This window comes from Octopus bimaculoides, chromosome 9 (assembly GCF_001194135.2).
Source record: "Octopus bimaculoides isolate UCB-OBI-ISO-001 chromosome 9, ASM119413v2, whole genome shotgun sequence".
Classification (NCBI taxonomy): Eukaryota; Metazoa; Mollusca; class Cephalopoda; order Octopoda; family Octopodidae; genus Octopus; species Octopus bimaculoides.
Genome location: NC_068989.1, coordinates 337,255 through 352,832, shown reverse-complemented (window position 1 = coordinate 352,832; position 15,578 = coordinate 337,255). Strand labels below are relative to the sequence as shown.

The 15,578-nt window shown below is 34.0% G+C and overlaps 1 protein-coding gene across 1 annotated transcript in view; it reads left to right on the top strand.

The window, feature by feature from the left end:
- LOC106880231 (polycystic kidney disease protein 1-like 1) overlaps window positions 1-15,369 on the top strand; it is a 246,725-nt gene extending 231,356 nt beyond the window's left edge. The window contains exons 58-67 of the mRNA XM_052970309.1: window positions 1,805-1,925; window positions 3,547-3,648; window positions 4,778-4,918; window positions 5,524-5,658; window positions 6,131-6,352; window positions 6,906-7,067; window positions 8,274-8,462; window positions 9,296-9,450; window positions 9,605-9,807; window positions 11,894-15,369. Of these exons, the coding sequence (XP_052826269.1) occupies window positions 1,805-1,925; window positions 3,547-3,648; window positions 4,778-4,918; window positions 5,524-5,658; window positions 6,131-6,352; window positions 6,906-7,067; window positions 8,274-8,462; window positions 9,296-9,450; window positions 9,605-9,807; window positions 11,894-12,624 (2,161 nt within the window). The 3' untranslated portion in view covers window positions 12,625-15,369. The remainder of the gene's footprint in view (window positions 1-1,804; window positions 1,926-3,546; window positions 3,649-4,777; window positions 4,919-5,523; window positions 5,659-6,130; window positions 6,353-6,905; window positions 7,068-8,273; window positions 8,463-9,295; window positions 9,451-9,604; window positions 9,808-11,893) is intronic.
- The last annotated feature ends 209 nt before the right edge of the window (window positions 15,370-15,578 follow it).

Genomic DNA, 15,578 nt, shown 5'->3' with positions numbered 1-15,578 from the left:
ATCTATAACACTACTGTCAATCTATAACACTACTGTCAATCTATAACACTATTGTCAATCTATAACACTACTGTCAATCTATGACACTATTGTCAATCTATAACACTACTGTCAATCTATAACACTACTGTCAATCTATAACACTATTGTCAATCTATAACACTACTGTCAATCTATGACACTATTGTCAATCTATAATACTACTGTCAATCTATAACACTACTGTCAATCTATAACACTACTGTCAATCTATAACACTATTGTCAATCTATAACACTACTGTCAACACAAATGGCAGGACCCTCTATTGGGTTCACATTAGAAAGACCTAACTTTCTCCGATGCATTCCCCCCATTTAATAACCCTTAACCCTAATCCTTTCAGAATCCCTGGATGCAAGTGAATCATCATCATCATCATCATCATTCCACACACATTTCTTTTGCAAAACATCTCAGTTTTCTCTGCTATACCTCACCAGTATGGAAGATGGACATTAAAAGATGATTATGTCTTGAACAATCGCCCCTGGACTGGCTCTTGTGGCCCCTGGACTGGCTCTTGTGCGGGTGGCACATGAGATGCACCATTTTGAGCGTGGCCGTTGCCAGTACCGCCTGACTGGCTCCCGTAGGATTTTCGAGTGAGATCGTTGCCAGTGCCCCTGGACTGGCTTGTGCGGGTGGCACATAAAAGACACCATTTCGAGCGTGGCCGTTTTCGTGCGGGTGACACGTAAAAGCACCCACTACACTCTCTGAGTGGTTGGCATTAGGAAGGCCATCCAGCTGTAGAAACTCTGCCAAATTAGATTGGAGCTTGGTGTTGTCATCCAGTTTCACCAGTCCTCAGTCAAATCGTCCAACCCATGCTAGCATGGGAAGCGGACGTTAAACGATGATGATGATGATGATGTCTTGAACAATATGTCTGGTGCCACATGTAAAGCACCCATGTTGGTATCATGGATAAGGCACTGGTACGGATGCCATGTAAAAAGCACCCACTGCACTCTGTTTGGGAAGACGTCCAACTTTGGGAATCATGCCAAAGCAGACATTGAAGCTTGGTGCAGTCTTCTGCCTGACCAGCTTCTGTCAAACCATCCAACCCATGCCAGCATGGAAGGAGGACATTAAATGATGATGGTGATGGTGATGATTTATGGTTTTGATTCATCATCATCATCATCATCATTCCCATTTGAATTCCTTTCATTGACATTATGATTACTCTTGGAAGATGTAGGAATACCACAACTTTCACCAACGAATATGTATTCGATGCCAACACAACAGATTGATCTCGAGGTCTCCCTTTGTATTTGGTGACCTTTCCACCAATGTTGTCCAATTTTTGGCTACGGACAAGTGAAAGGGCTTCAAAGTCCATTTCATACCCTGTCTTCTCTAAACAAACTCCCTAGAGACAGACTCCCAGAGAGTGTGCCCCTCTTGAATGTTGATCAGACAGTGGAAGTAATCCTAGACAGACATGGATTTTATATTTGTATGGTTATGAATCATCAACCTATTAAGTTGCTCATAGGTGTTCTGCCATGCAGAGTCGACTGGTGATACACAACAGCAACAATAACAACAATAAGATACATTCATTAGTGGCTAAGGATATGAGATTTGATCTCATATTCTTATGATTAAAGATCACTCTAATTAAAACATAGTGATGATGTCAATCTTAAAATGTGTGAGTTATGTTAAAGCAATTATAATCTTATTTTTCTGATCTTATCTAAGTCTTTTGTTTGGATTTATTTTTCATTCCTTTTTTTTTCTCCTACAGTTCTGTGTCATTGAATTTGCGTATTCTAGAGACTGGTGTTGCAGAGCCAGACTTCCAGATATCATGTACCCATTTATTCCGCTACATCAGTCCCTTAGATAACTTCATTCTGTCATGTGAGGTAAAGTATGACAATTCTCTACTTCAGCCTTTCTGTTTCCTTGTTGTTTGCCATACGGTCCCTTCATTCTGCTTTCAATTTGAATCAATAATTTCCAAGTAACAATATATGTTAGCATGTGTGTGTGTGCGTTTATATATATATATATATATATATATATATATATATATACATATATACATATATATATACATACATATATATATATATGTGTGTGATCCTAAGACTTTTTGTCTAAAACACTTTGGTCTGATGCACTATGGTCTAAAGTGACTTTTACATAAATACACAATAGGCTAAAGACATTTTTGTCTAAACTCACTTTGGTCTAATAACTATTTTGTCTATAGAATCTCAAAAAAAAATGGAAAAAGATCTAAATAACTATACTTTAATAATCGTTTTTGTACAAAGAATTATTGTCTGATGATTATTTTGGTCGAATGACTTGTTTGTTTGATAACACTTAACTGCATAAATTTCATTTTCCTAATAATCCTTTTTGTACTACAATGTGTGAAACAAAGTGCACCTGAAAATGCATTGCTGTTTATTGGATACACAGAAAATTCATTTGTAAATGGAATGCTAAGATGAAATGGAAGACAGACAAAGCCATTATTTTCAATACCTGAATGGAATGTTTATGAGTTCACACTATTGAAGTGTGGCAGGGGCAATTTAGTGTCTTAGTTAGATCACATTCAAATCTATAAAATGTTCTTGACGTTCTAAGAGGAGAAGAACAAATCATCAAAACAAGATTATCTCAAATTACTGCAGGGGACAAGCCCCAAGCAAAAAAAATACCAAAGCAGTAAGAAGAAAGAAAAGAATATTACAAGTTGTTTCCAATTTCCAGAATAGATCAAAGAAAGATTACCTTTGTAGTATTGCACGTAATCTGGATTGTTTTTAAATTTCATTTTATTTTCATTCTAGTAAATGTATATTCTATTTCAAGCATATATATTTATAAATAGATATAATCAGACAAGTTTCATTATTCCTAACCTAATAAACTTTTCTGGTTCCTTAAATGTTACCAGAATTTAGATCTCATATCACCGCTTCCATCATCAGCAAGGAAGCCTTTATTAAGTCATTTGATCTACTAGAAATAGTGACTAATCTTCATTAAATTACACCATATCATATTAAATAAAGAAGGCTGCATTAAATAGTTTAATGTTGCTGATCTACAAAATGACAAAAAATGATTCCAACTTTTATCATAGGACAGACTATTGTTCAATTGGGTTTCATAAATAAAATCAGCATCAACATTTTCACATTTTCTCTACATGTTTTGGGGTTGAATGTGTTTACCTTCTGAACAGCTTCTTTTCAATCATTAAAAAAAACAAGAATTAATAATAATGAGTGTTTCTAATTTTGGCACAAAGCCAGGAATTTTGAAGAGAGGAGTTAAGTCAATTACACCCTAAACTGACCCCAGTTTTAGACTAATTCTTTATTTCATCAACCTCTGAAACAATGAAAGTTACAGTTGACTTCAGAAACAAATAAATTGCAATGATTTTAGTTAAAAAGTATTTTTGTTAAAAATATTTCTAAACTCATTGAAAGTTACTCTTATCTATTGTTCTTGCTCTTACAGTTGCTGTTTGTTATATTGATGCTGTTTAGCATGAAGAAGTTGTTCTTTGATGTCATAAGATACCATGAAAAGTTTCTTGGTCAAGCATGGAAACTCATAGATGTAAGTATTATGGTTTTTTTTTTTTCTTAATGATGTTCAACTTTACTGTCTGACATAGATGTGGCCTAATCCTCTATAGAATTATTCTGATGCTTAGTGTTGGGTTTGCTTTGATGCTTTTAGTGTAACTGAATTGTCTTCTGACTGTTTTCAGGAAAATCTCAAAAGAGTTGCCTTTTAACACTTCTGGAACCAATAAACATAAAACAATAAGATTTCAGGATTGATTAAATAATCAGCCTCTTCTCACTCTTTCTATCTCTCTTGGATTCTGTTTATATGCAAGAGAAATATTAAGTAACATAAATGAATTAACTTTCTATGAAGAATCAAAACTAATTTGTGAGCTGGGTTCACAAGAAGATTATCTCTTGTTTACTAGCATTTATAGGTAATACAAACATTGAAAGACGATATGATTTTATTTTCATTTCTGTTGCTGCTTCTCTGGGTTTGTTTAAATGATATTCATTGTGAAATGAAAGGACATTGCTGAATTGAACCACCATCTTCTCAGTTTCTAGTTGGTTTAACCCTAACCCTGATCAGTTGTTTTATATGCTCTATTGTCAGATACACAGAAACAAAACCTGCCTGGCATTTTGATCAGAGTATAACACAATCTATTGACATTTCAAGTGAGATTTTAGGATTTTAACTAAATATCTATTTAACTATATGACAATAGCAAAACATAGCTATATTGATATTGAGATTTGAAACCATTTTAACTTATCACTTTCTGGATGTAGACTGCTATAACCATTATCATTGTGTCACAGACAGAATGTGCCAGTGATTTCCATTACTATTTCTAAATGGGGAAGTAATCGAAGTTTTATTGAGCAAGGTAAAGCAGAGAAATATGATAGTTATACTTCTCCTAAAAGGGATTTAAATGAAACAAAATAACTGCCATCACAGAGCAGACTCAGCTCACTAAACTTGTCTTCCATTCTGTGGGACATATTTTGACTTGTCATAGAATGGTTTTACATTTTTCGTTGAAAAATAAGTAGATTTTGGTATTTTATGTATTCCAATATTGTGTGTGTATGTGTTGTGTTTTGTGTGTGTGTGCGCGTGTGTAATTTCTGCTTCAAGTTACATGAAATATTATATATTTCAGGCTTCAATTTGTATTACATCTTTAATTTACATGGCTTGTTATGTGTATCGATTTGTACTGGTGTCTGATATAATTGAAAAACTGCGCAGTTCTTTCTACAAGGAATATGTAGATATATCATTCATCACTATCTGGGATGAGGTAGGTACCATCTTTTCATCTTTCTCTGTGTTTTTAATTAGTTCAGTAAATATCATATGACATCTCTCAAGAAGCTGTGGTGGTTGCAAGCTTAAAGAGATGGATTATTGAATAAGTGTCCTTTCATCTCTTATTCAGAATACATTAGGAATGACATAACTATTTCCCCCAAAAAGAAATCTCTCTCAGAGTAGGGAGCCAGTCCATTGCAGCCTAATTTTCTGCAAGGTTCAGGAAAGCTAAGGCAAAAAATTACCTTACTCAAAAAAAGAATATAAAACCCATGTCAAGGATATGAACTGCCAAATTCTCAACCAAAATCTCAATTCAGTTAACTTGCTGATTTTTACCATTTCACTGAAAGAATATCTCCTGCCTTTATCCTTCACAACAAAATATCTGCATACTCTTTCTCAAAAAATGGTTCTATTAGTTTTTGTGGAGAGGTTCCATGCTTTGAATTCTAAATTTTGCTTCATTTAATTATTTACGTATATGCCTTAGGTGTACTCAGATTGAGCAGAGCTCTCAAACAGCATGACATCTTTCAACAAATGAGTCTGACATTTTGAAGTTATAATGTGTTTTCTGTCTTTATATTTCAGGTATTGAAATGCCAGATTGGAATCGTGCTCTTTTTATCCGTGGTCAAACTTCTATCACTATCACGTTACAAACAATTGTTTTCAATGACTGAATCGGTCTATAGCCGAGCAAGTACAGAAATTCTCATTTTTGCAGTAAGTCCTTTGCTAATAGTGTTGCCATTTTCCCCTCATTTCTTTCTTCCACTCTTCCAGTTAAATACAGGTTCTCCCACTAAATTCATCTTGAAACAGAAAGTATCAAGAGTAGCACTTCTCAGCTGCTGCCTCCAGGGCCACATTCTGCCCTCAAAAAGCATGCTTCGGGTGGTCTTTCCTCTATAGATAATTTTTTCTTTAATTGACTTGTGTTAGACCCCTAAAAAATCGAGGCTTTGGATTTGGCCCAGATACTAAATAGGTTGAGAACCATTGATCAAGGGTCATATTGTATTAAAGAAAAATATTGCAGTGCTCAGTGAAATTTCAAAGAAAGTAAATGAAAATGTTTTGAAAAATTTCTACCTTTGATTCTAAATCTTGATTAGGGAGTTTCATGTTCATTTTTGCTTAGCTTGCATCTGTGTAAAGATAACTGAATACTTTCGATAATGCCTTCTATTTGCAGGTTACTTTGTTTGTGGTAATAATTGCTTACACCAGTCTTGGTTGTTTGGCATTTGGTGCTGTCATCAGCAACTTCCAGAACATTTGGTCAGGCTTTCTGGCAATGACTGCTCTATTGACACGTAACAATGATTTCTCTGAATTTAATGATGATGCTTATATTGGAGGAAAGCTCTTTGTCCTTTCCTACGTTGCCTTAGCCACAACACTCTTCACTGCATATGTAAGTACTTTTTAATCCACATCTTGATTTTAAATTCTCCGTCTGTTAAAACATATCAACAGCACTGAGTAAACTTTTCTAGAAATTTTCTCTTTAAAACATTTTTATAATGAATAAAGCTGTCTTCTGAATTACATAGAGTTTCTTCAAGATAGCCAAAAGAATAAGGTATTGCTTTTGCAAGTGATATTCACTGCTAGGACTCTATTGTGTCTCTGAGCAGAAGACTTTATTCTATATTATTCAGCTCACCTATTACCAATGACAATGTACTTGTTTTGGTAAATATGTATTCTATCCAGGAAGAGATTTGTCTATTCCACTCAACTCACATAAACCAGAAGCTCATATTGTATGAGCCGCTATTCTTCTGCAGATATTTCTCCTTCTTTCTGAGTGAACCACTTTATATTTTAGGAAAGCTGCCTCGGTTACCCACGATAAACCTGTAGTCTTCGAGTTTTACTTAAAATTCATGTTTCTGTCAATATTATGCTTGGTTTATTTACGGTTTCTTACTTTTTATAATTCTTTTTTTTTTTTGCATTACTAGATATTTTCCATCCTATCTTCTAATCATGGTTCCTACAAGCTGAAAACAAATGGTGTGATGAGTTTGCGAGAATCTTTAATATTCATCTGGAAAAAATTACTTGTGTGGACTGGATTAAGGAATGAAGATTATCCAGATGACGGCGATTGTGCACTGCCAGCTGTAAGTATATGGAGAAAGTTCCATTTATTTGCCAAACAATATAATCCAAACAATATAATCCAAACAATATAATCCAAACAATATAATCCATCCCTTGGAAAACATTTCTCTTTCCAGTCTATTGCAGTAAAATTTGATAAATGATTTAAGAAATGATTGAAGTGGTTTGCATTAGGCATAAAAATTTGCTCTTGGACTTCTAGTCAGGATTATCCCTTTTTCATCAATTTTTCGGGTATTATAGAACTCCTAGTGAAATTCTCTGACGTAAACAAGTGAAAATAAATCTTTTCCATGAGTTATGCTTGGTCAGTATCTAAATTCTGAACAATAAACTATCGAACTGAAAGAAAGATGTGGGATGAGGAGGAGGAGGAGGAGGAGTTGTTTGTGAAGGGTGTTGAAAATTTAATTAGAAATAGTTGAAAAATTCTATAGAATTCTATTAATAGTTCAATTTGTATATCATTCCTGATTTCTTCCTTTACTATTATCTGTAAGCACAGTATGGGTGAATGGTTAATAGTTTTGCTTCACAACCAGCTGCAAGATGCCATGTTTTCAATCCCAAAACATGGCATCTTGGGGAAATGTCATTTTTTTATAGCCTCTGGTCAAATAACACCTAGTGAGAAACTCCCTAGAATCCTTGTGGCTGGATCGTTCGTGCAAGTCAAAAAGTACAACCTTGTCATGTACTGTGTCATGTTGATTCTGTCTGCAGCTTACATTAAAAGGACACATGTTTGAGGAATACTCAGCCACTTACATGTTAATTCAAGAACAGGTAATTCAGTTGAGATTAAACAACTGAATCCTCATTATCAAATGATGGAGATCTACTGTTGCCACCACCACCACCACAACTATCACCACCATTGAATATGCTGTAGCTCTTGACCTGCTAGAAATAGTAGCCAAATTTCCCTTGAATCGAACACTGCTTCAAACAAGAACACGTTGGATAATGTAGGACTGGGTATACTGTCTGAAACTAAGATGAGACAGGCATTGATGGAATGATACTGAACATCAGTCTGCTTGATGTGAGATGACCAAGGGTTAAACAACAACAACAAGTAGGTTCTAATCATTAGAAGGACTTTGATTTCATTGAAATGTGCAAATAAGTTCACAACTGTTTCCAAATGTTGCTGAACGCTTCTTTTTTTTTTTTTTTTTCTCTAATTCTTTCATCTCCAATAGGAATTCACTTTGGCTGAAATAGAATATCAAGTTGATGAATTATTGTTCCACATGAATGCACTCCTTGGCCTTTCTGGTATGCCTGAGAAACCTATGTATTATTTAACTGATTCTGATAATACATCTGATCGAGTTGGAGACGATGGTATTTCTACAGGAGCATCAGGTGTTTCAACGAGTGAATCAGAGGTAAGTCACTCTCACAACTTTCTTTTCTTATAAAGATGACTCTAACTACACAAATCTGCATCTTGTGGTGTCATATTGTACACTGTCGTAATTAAGGTATACAGGATAAACAGTATATATCTGCTAACAAATAATGTATTTGTAATGTTGCAGGGAATCATATGGCGAGCAATACATAATTTCTAAGCCATCTAGAAGGGAAGTCACTTTGAATAAGAACTTACTTAAACCATGCTGGCTCTTCCTACTATGCCATCATGGCAAGGAGACATAAAGTCATCTTCATCATCACCATTATCATCAAAATGGTGGTGGTGGTGGTGGTGATGGCAGCCATTATTTCCAACTGAAGTGTGGTGCATTGTGCTTGCTCTCAATTCTGCTTTATTAGAAATTTGATATCAGTTTAATAATATGATATTGGATTATGACAAAAAGCCAGTCATAGGATATTTATTTCAAATATTCATTATAAAAATGCCTAAATTTTCAAACTATATGAATATAAAATGGAAGGAAATGGCAAACAGAATTCAATGGCGATTAGCTAAAACAGCAATTGCAGGTTAATATCTATAACGGATAAAGCGTAAAGTAATGAGATCAGTTATAGCAGATCAATAGCTAGAACAGATCCAAAAGATACTAATGGACATTCACTAAACTGTTATCAATGTTATTTGTGATAAACCTATAATATACACTGAGATACTTTTATTAGTAGCAGAAAACTTTATTCAATATTTATATTTTGACATCGTTCAAGAAACTTCAACACAAAACTAAATTATATTGAAGGAATTGTTCTATCTTCATTTTTATGTCCAACACAGGTTCGAGGGGAATTGCTTTATGAAGATAGATTGGAAATGCGGGTTCAAAAGATAGAAGAAAATCTCTGTTCAAAAGAACCTTATTTGGCACCATTAATCAAGGGCCAGAAATCTGATGAAGAAATGTTGTCACCTGAGAAGGAAAATGAACTGAGGTGTGTAAACTCACAATCTATTATTATTATTATTATTATTGAATTCAAAACATTAAAAGCACATTTTCTTGCAGTTTTATGAATCATGTCAAAGCACTGGCATCTTCTTAATTATGAGGAATAAGAGAAACATTTTTTTAATAACTATTTGCAGGTCTCAATTAGAACTGAAAATCTTCTGTCAACTTCAAATGCAACGACAAGGCCACATTGCGCCTTTGTCTGATGAAAGACTTAGCAATGATTCCAGCACTACGTCCATGCAAGAGAGTCCGAGTGTGGAAAGGTCTCCATCTTCTATTTCAGACAGCAGTTCTCAACAGGCTCAAATCCAGTTCTCTAAAACGCCAGAAATGGGTAAATATTTTTTGATTTGTTTCAGATTTATCATTACTACAGTTGAGAATAAAAATATATATACCTGCTCCACTCCTTCAGTTTGGATATATATTTGTGTGTGTGTATGAGAGAGAGAGAGAGAGAGAGAGAGAGAAATTTTATGTTCTTAGTTCCATCAGTGCTTACTTCTAGCAGCAACCTTGTCTTCTCACTGTTGCTGCTGCTACTATATATATATATATATATATATATATATATATATATATATTGCTACCTCTGATGTTTATCCTAGCAGTTTCATTTCTGTGCAACTTGAAAATGATGAACAGATAAGTTTGTTTTGATTATTGACTCACTTTCAATTTTTGCATTATCCTACTCAACTTGCTATTATTTCTATATGTTAGCATGTTTAACATTAACCATTCTTACTCATAATTTAATGTAATTGCAAGTCTTAACTCAATTTCCAATCTTTTTTCTTTGATTTTACTGTTCTCCCTCTTTATTTCTGTTTTGACTTGGAAAGATACAGTTTTTATCTCCTTCTTTCCGTATTTGTGTGCTGGAAGTCATCATGTTGGACAGGAGGGTGTTCACATGGAGGATGGCTCCCTTGCAGTTAATGATTCTGCAAAGAAGGAGGCTTAGAAGTGCCACTGTGGAAGGTTGCTAGATGTTGAGAATGCATGGAAGAAGGAGAGCCTGCCTCGTGTGAACCCAACAGAGAGGCTGGCTATCTGAATCGACAGTAGCCTAGTAGATGAAGCAGTTAAGGATATGGAGACAGGTCTGTACAGGGATGCTGTCAGTAGGGGGAACATCACAAGTGAGTATAGCAAGGAATTTAGTATACAAATAGGAGTCCACCAGGAATTGGTTCTCTTTCCCGTCCTCCCTCTCTTGGTTATCATAGTCCTCCTAGCTATAACTGAGGAATTTAAGGTTGGCTGCCCCTGGGAGCTCCTCTATGTTGATGACCTTGTTCTTATTGCTGAATCACTACCAGAACTAGAGAAGAAATTTCAAGTATGGAAGCACGGTCTAGAATGAAAGGGCCTCAGAGTTAGTTTAGCAAACACCAAAATATTTGAATAAGTAGGAAAATAGAAAAATTACAGATCTTTTCGAGAATGTGGCTTTGTTTGATATGCAGAAAAGGTGTCAGGAAGAAGAACTCCATACAGTGTGCCCAGTGCAAGCTATGGGCACATAAGAGATGCAGCTCGATCACTGGAAGATTAAAAGAGAAAGTAGTCTTTACATGTGGCAGATGTGCAGGGACATGAAACACGAGGGCTGAACCAAAAATAGACTTCTTCAAATGTCAAGAGGAATCCTTAGAAGTAGAAGATAGTTTCCATTACTTAAGTGACCAAGTTAGTAGTGGTGGGAGGTTGTTCCAAAAGCATAGTTGCCAGAATAAGAATAGGCTGGGCAAAGTCCAGACAGCTACTGTCTCTGTTAGTCTGAAAAGACATGTTGGACTCGGTGAAATTGTGGATGTCCTTGAATATAACAAGCATGTTTCTTGCATCGCTCTTCAGTTGAGGAATCTTAAATCTTGTGGGCTTGTGGGTGCCACTGTTTTCTTGGGGGCCAATGGAATGCTACTGTGCCTCTGTATTTCATTTTTAATAACTGTCATATTAGTCATTGCTTTTTAAAAAAAGGCAAATGAACCCTTTAAAGCATTTAGTAACTAATTCTCTGGACAGAATGTCTGTCTACTGAAGGGTAGTAATGTCCACTATTTTAAGTGGAGTGCATTAAGTTTTTGTTTAGCTACAGGTCAATCACAACCACCCTAATTTTCTCGGATAGTATGCTTCCAGGTCACGTTGTCCATGTAATGTTTCCATTTTACAATGTGATATGAGTAAGATTTTGGTGGTATTTATTGCAGAACAAGTAACTGCATAAAGGATTCCTCGTAGAATTAAAGGATGTCTTCAGAGATTCAACAGAATGCCTGCAATACAAATTAACTTTTGGCTCATACACAGCTTCTACAGTTCAACTGTTTTATTTGTCACTGTCTGTATTATATATTGTAATATTTTGTAATAAAATAATCTTATTTATTTAACTTCCATTCTTTTAGATAATGAATATGATGATTCCTTATCAGAAAATATCCAAGGAAACAATCCAGAAGCTTTGCAGAAGTCTGTACTGCATTTTGATTCTTCTAAAATAAAACCAACTTCAGTGGCCTTAAAATGTAAACCTACTAAAAGCAAAATTGAGGTGGATAACAAGACTGGAAGCTTTTCAAATAACAGTCCTGGAAAAAACAAGGAGTTACCTCCCAAGCCTACTTATAAATGTACCAAATTAGTCGACAGTGGACAAGCAACAACCCATAATAATAATAATAATAATAATAATAATAATAATAATAATAATAATAATAATAATAATGGTAACAGTACACCAGTGCCTATTGTAAATTTTCTGAGGCATGTTCCTGAGTCAAAACGCTCTTCAAGAAGAGATAATTTTGTACCACCTGAATCAAGTTCTGGTTCAGAACTTGATGCTATTTCACATAGCCGCCGCTTACCAGGCAAACGGAATCTGCGTAAGACAAAATCTAAAGGTAAAGGCAAAGGTGGTGCTGCAAGCCTTGTACCAATTGGTCTCTTTGAGCAGTTAAATCTTGATCTGTCTGCTTCAGAAGATGAGAACAATGATGCTGATTGCCAGTCAGCTGCTTTGTGTGAGAACATTCAAGAATGCAAAGATCTTCAAAAAGAACATGTAGAAACCTTTTCAACAAGGGCAACACCAAACCGACAAAAAGAGCCGACGATTCATGAGATTGATCCCTGAGCTTGTTGGTAAGTTCTCAAGAAAGACTTCCAAAACTGATGGTTACAAAGAAGAGACATTAACAATAATTGAAAGAGAAATTTATTCTGAGGGCCTGAGTGATTCATATTTTTTGTATTTAAGAATATTTTGTTTGTATCCACAGAATTGTCAACTTTGTTCATGAGGAAACTCTTAGCAGTTTTCCTTATTTAAAATATTGAGTGATTAATGACTGTGAATAACAATTGTTGTAATTAAGAACAATAGTCATTTATTATTTGGGGTTATCTAGATGAAATTTTGTAAGTATTGTGTTTGTATGCATGTTTGTGTGTTTTTAAAGGATTTTAAAAAAAGGCTAAGTCTAGAGAAAGAGTATATTAAGAGAAGAAACATAAAATAATGAGAAAATATATTGAAAAGAAATTGAGAAAGGTAGAGAAATAGTCTAAAGAAACTAGAGAATGTATTACAGAAAGTAAGATTTCATGCATATAATGGTAGAATGTGTGTATAATATGGAAACTGGCAATAAGAGGCCAGTGTATATGTGTGCATGTCATATAAATAGCTTATGTGTGATATATGTATACACACATATACACCCATCCACAGAGAAATATGTTTGAGTAGGTGTGTGTGTGTGTGTGTGTGTGTCTGTTTGAAAGATACAGAAAATGGAAAGCAACATGTCAAGATTTCTGGGAAACACACCCTATAGTGGTTTGAAGCCAATTGGGTTAGCATATTTGAAGAATGACTAGTTTCCAGATGGTTGTGCAATTTCTTACTTCTCTAAGATTAATTAGTGAAAGAGGGGTTATTCTATTATTGTTGTTATTTGTTCCTTTTTCTTTTTACTCACTAATTTTTAATTTTTTTTTTCAAAAATACTTTTTAAATGGGACCATAGAATTTTCACAGGCCAATTTTTTAAATCAAAATCATAAATTACAATTCTTACTGCATGTCACGATAACAGTGATTTGTTGCTTACAGGGAATTAAATATTTTATTCTTGTGTACCTGATTTTTACCCAAGCCAAATTATTAAAGAAATCCTTGCCCTCACATCATCGAATCGCAGAACTAAAGTTCTGTAAATAGCTATTGATGCCAGCAGTTGTGATGCTTCACAGCCACTCTCTATTCAACAGTTGTCTTGGCTAGATTTTCTTGTGCTCATTATTTAGAATGTGGTTTGGTGCTATTAATGAAACCTCTCCACTTAATTAGCCATTGAATATTTTTTTAATAATTGTATAATAGTACCTGGGATTTCCAAACTGTTAATTTTTGTGTGTGTGTGTGTGTGTGTGTCTAACATCATTTTGATTAGTAGTTGTGCTCTCTAATTGTCTTCAGAAACCCATTTTTCTGTTTTTTTATTTTTTTAATTTCATACACATAATACTATACTTTGGCTTGATTTTGAATCAGACACCAGAACTTTTACTTCCAATACAACCAAAGGATATGCCTATCTGTTACAAATGAAGACAACTAGGGAATGTCAGAAATAGAAGGAAGAAAATCTGTTGTGAAAGATGAAGTTGATATTTTGGAAAACTTAAAATGTGTTTAACAATGGCATATTTCATAAGTATAGGTATTATATTACACTCACTGTTTTATATACTTGCTCTGCTATACCAAAATAAAAACAAGGCGAAATCAGTAAAAAAAAAAAAACACATACAAAATGACTAACCAACCAAAGTTTTCATGAAATCATAAATGGATGTGAGATGTGAATGTGTATCACACATTATTTTATAAAATAACCATTCTTTTAATTTTTCTTTTTCTATGTAAATAGCTCCATGCCATAACTATGATTTTTAACCTGTGAAGAACTTTATATGCCTATGTTTTATATATATATATATATATATATATATATATATATATATATATATATGAACATTGAAGTATGTGCAATTGTTCATGTGCAGACGGTCACTTGTATATTCATAAGAAAGGCTGTAAATACGAATATACATACACACACACACACACAAACACACATATATACATACATACATACATAATCTATACATACACATACATATATATTCGTATGTACACACAAGCACATGCACATATACATGCATACAGATTTATATTTTTAGAAAAAATCTTCCATGCATACATTTTCAAATTCTAACTTTTGATTAGAATTTAAAATGCATTTTCTGTAAGCATCTTTCCTGATATAATTCAGATATTTTTATGTTTTTCTTTTCAAAACATTTTTAATTCAATTCTCTGGTTTAAAAAGAAGGAAAATTTTTTTTTTACCTTATGTATAAAAATTTAGATTTTGATACATAATCATTATTGGCAAAACCTGGCAAAACAGTGTGTCGGGCCAAATGCTTAGTGGCATTTCCTCCCGCTCTTTATGTTCTGAGTTCAAATTATGCCATGGCACACTTTGCCTTTCATCCTTTTGAAGTCAATAAATTAAGTACCAGTTGATCACTGGGGTGTCGATGTAATCGACTAATCCCCTCCCCTCAAAATTGCTGGCCTTGTGCCAAAATTAGAAATTACTATTATTGTTGTTGTTATTATTCATCTAATACTTTTGTATCCATGAATTAACAGTTATATTTTGTGAAAAGATTCCAGAAATACTATCAGAATATATATTTTTTGCTGATATTTTATCCCTGTAACCAATGATTTAAAAAAAAAAAGAACTGGATTAAATTCCACTGTATTTGGGCATTTTAATGAAAATAAAGCGATGTTATCTGACGCTTGACTCAATGTTGTTGATTTATGTGTTCGTAGAGCCATGGCAGTGTGCTTCAAGATTCAGTCCTATAGGCAGGACACTTTGCACAGGGGTCTCTCTTTCTGTAGAGTTGGAATGTTCAACATATATATATGTGTATGTATGTGTATATATATATATATATATATATATATATATATATATATATGTGTGTATATATATATATATA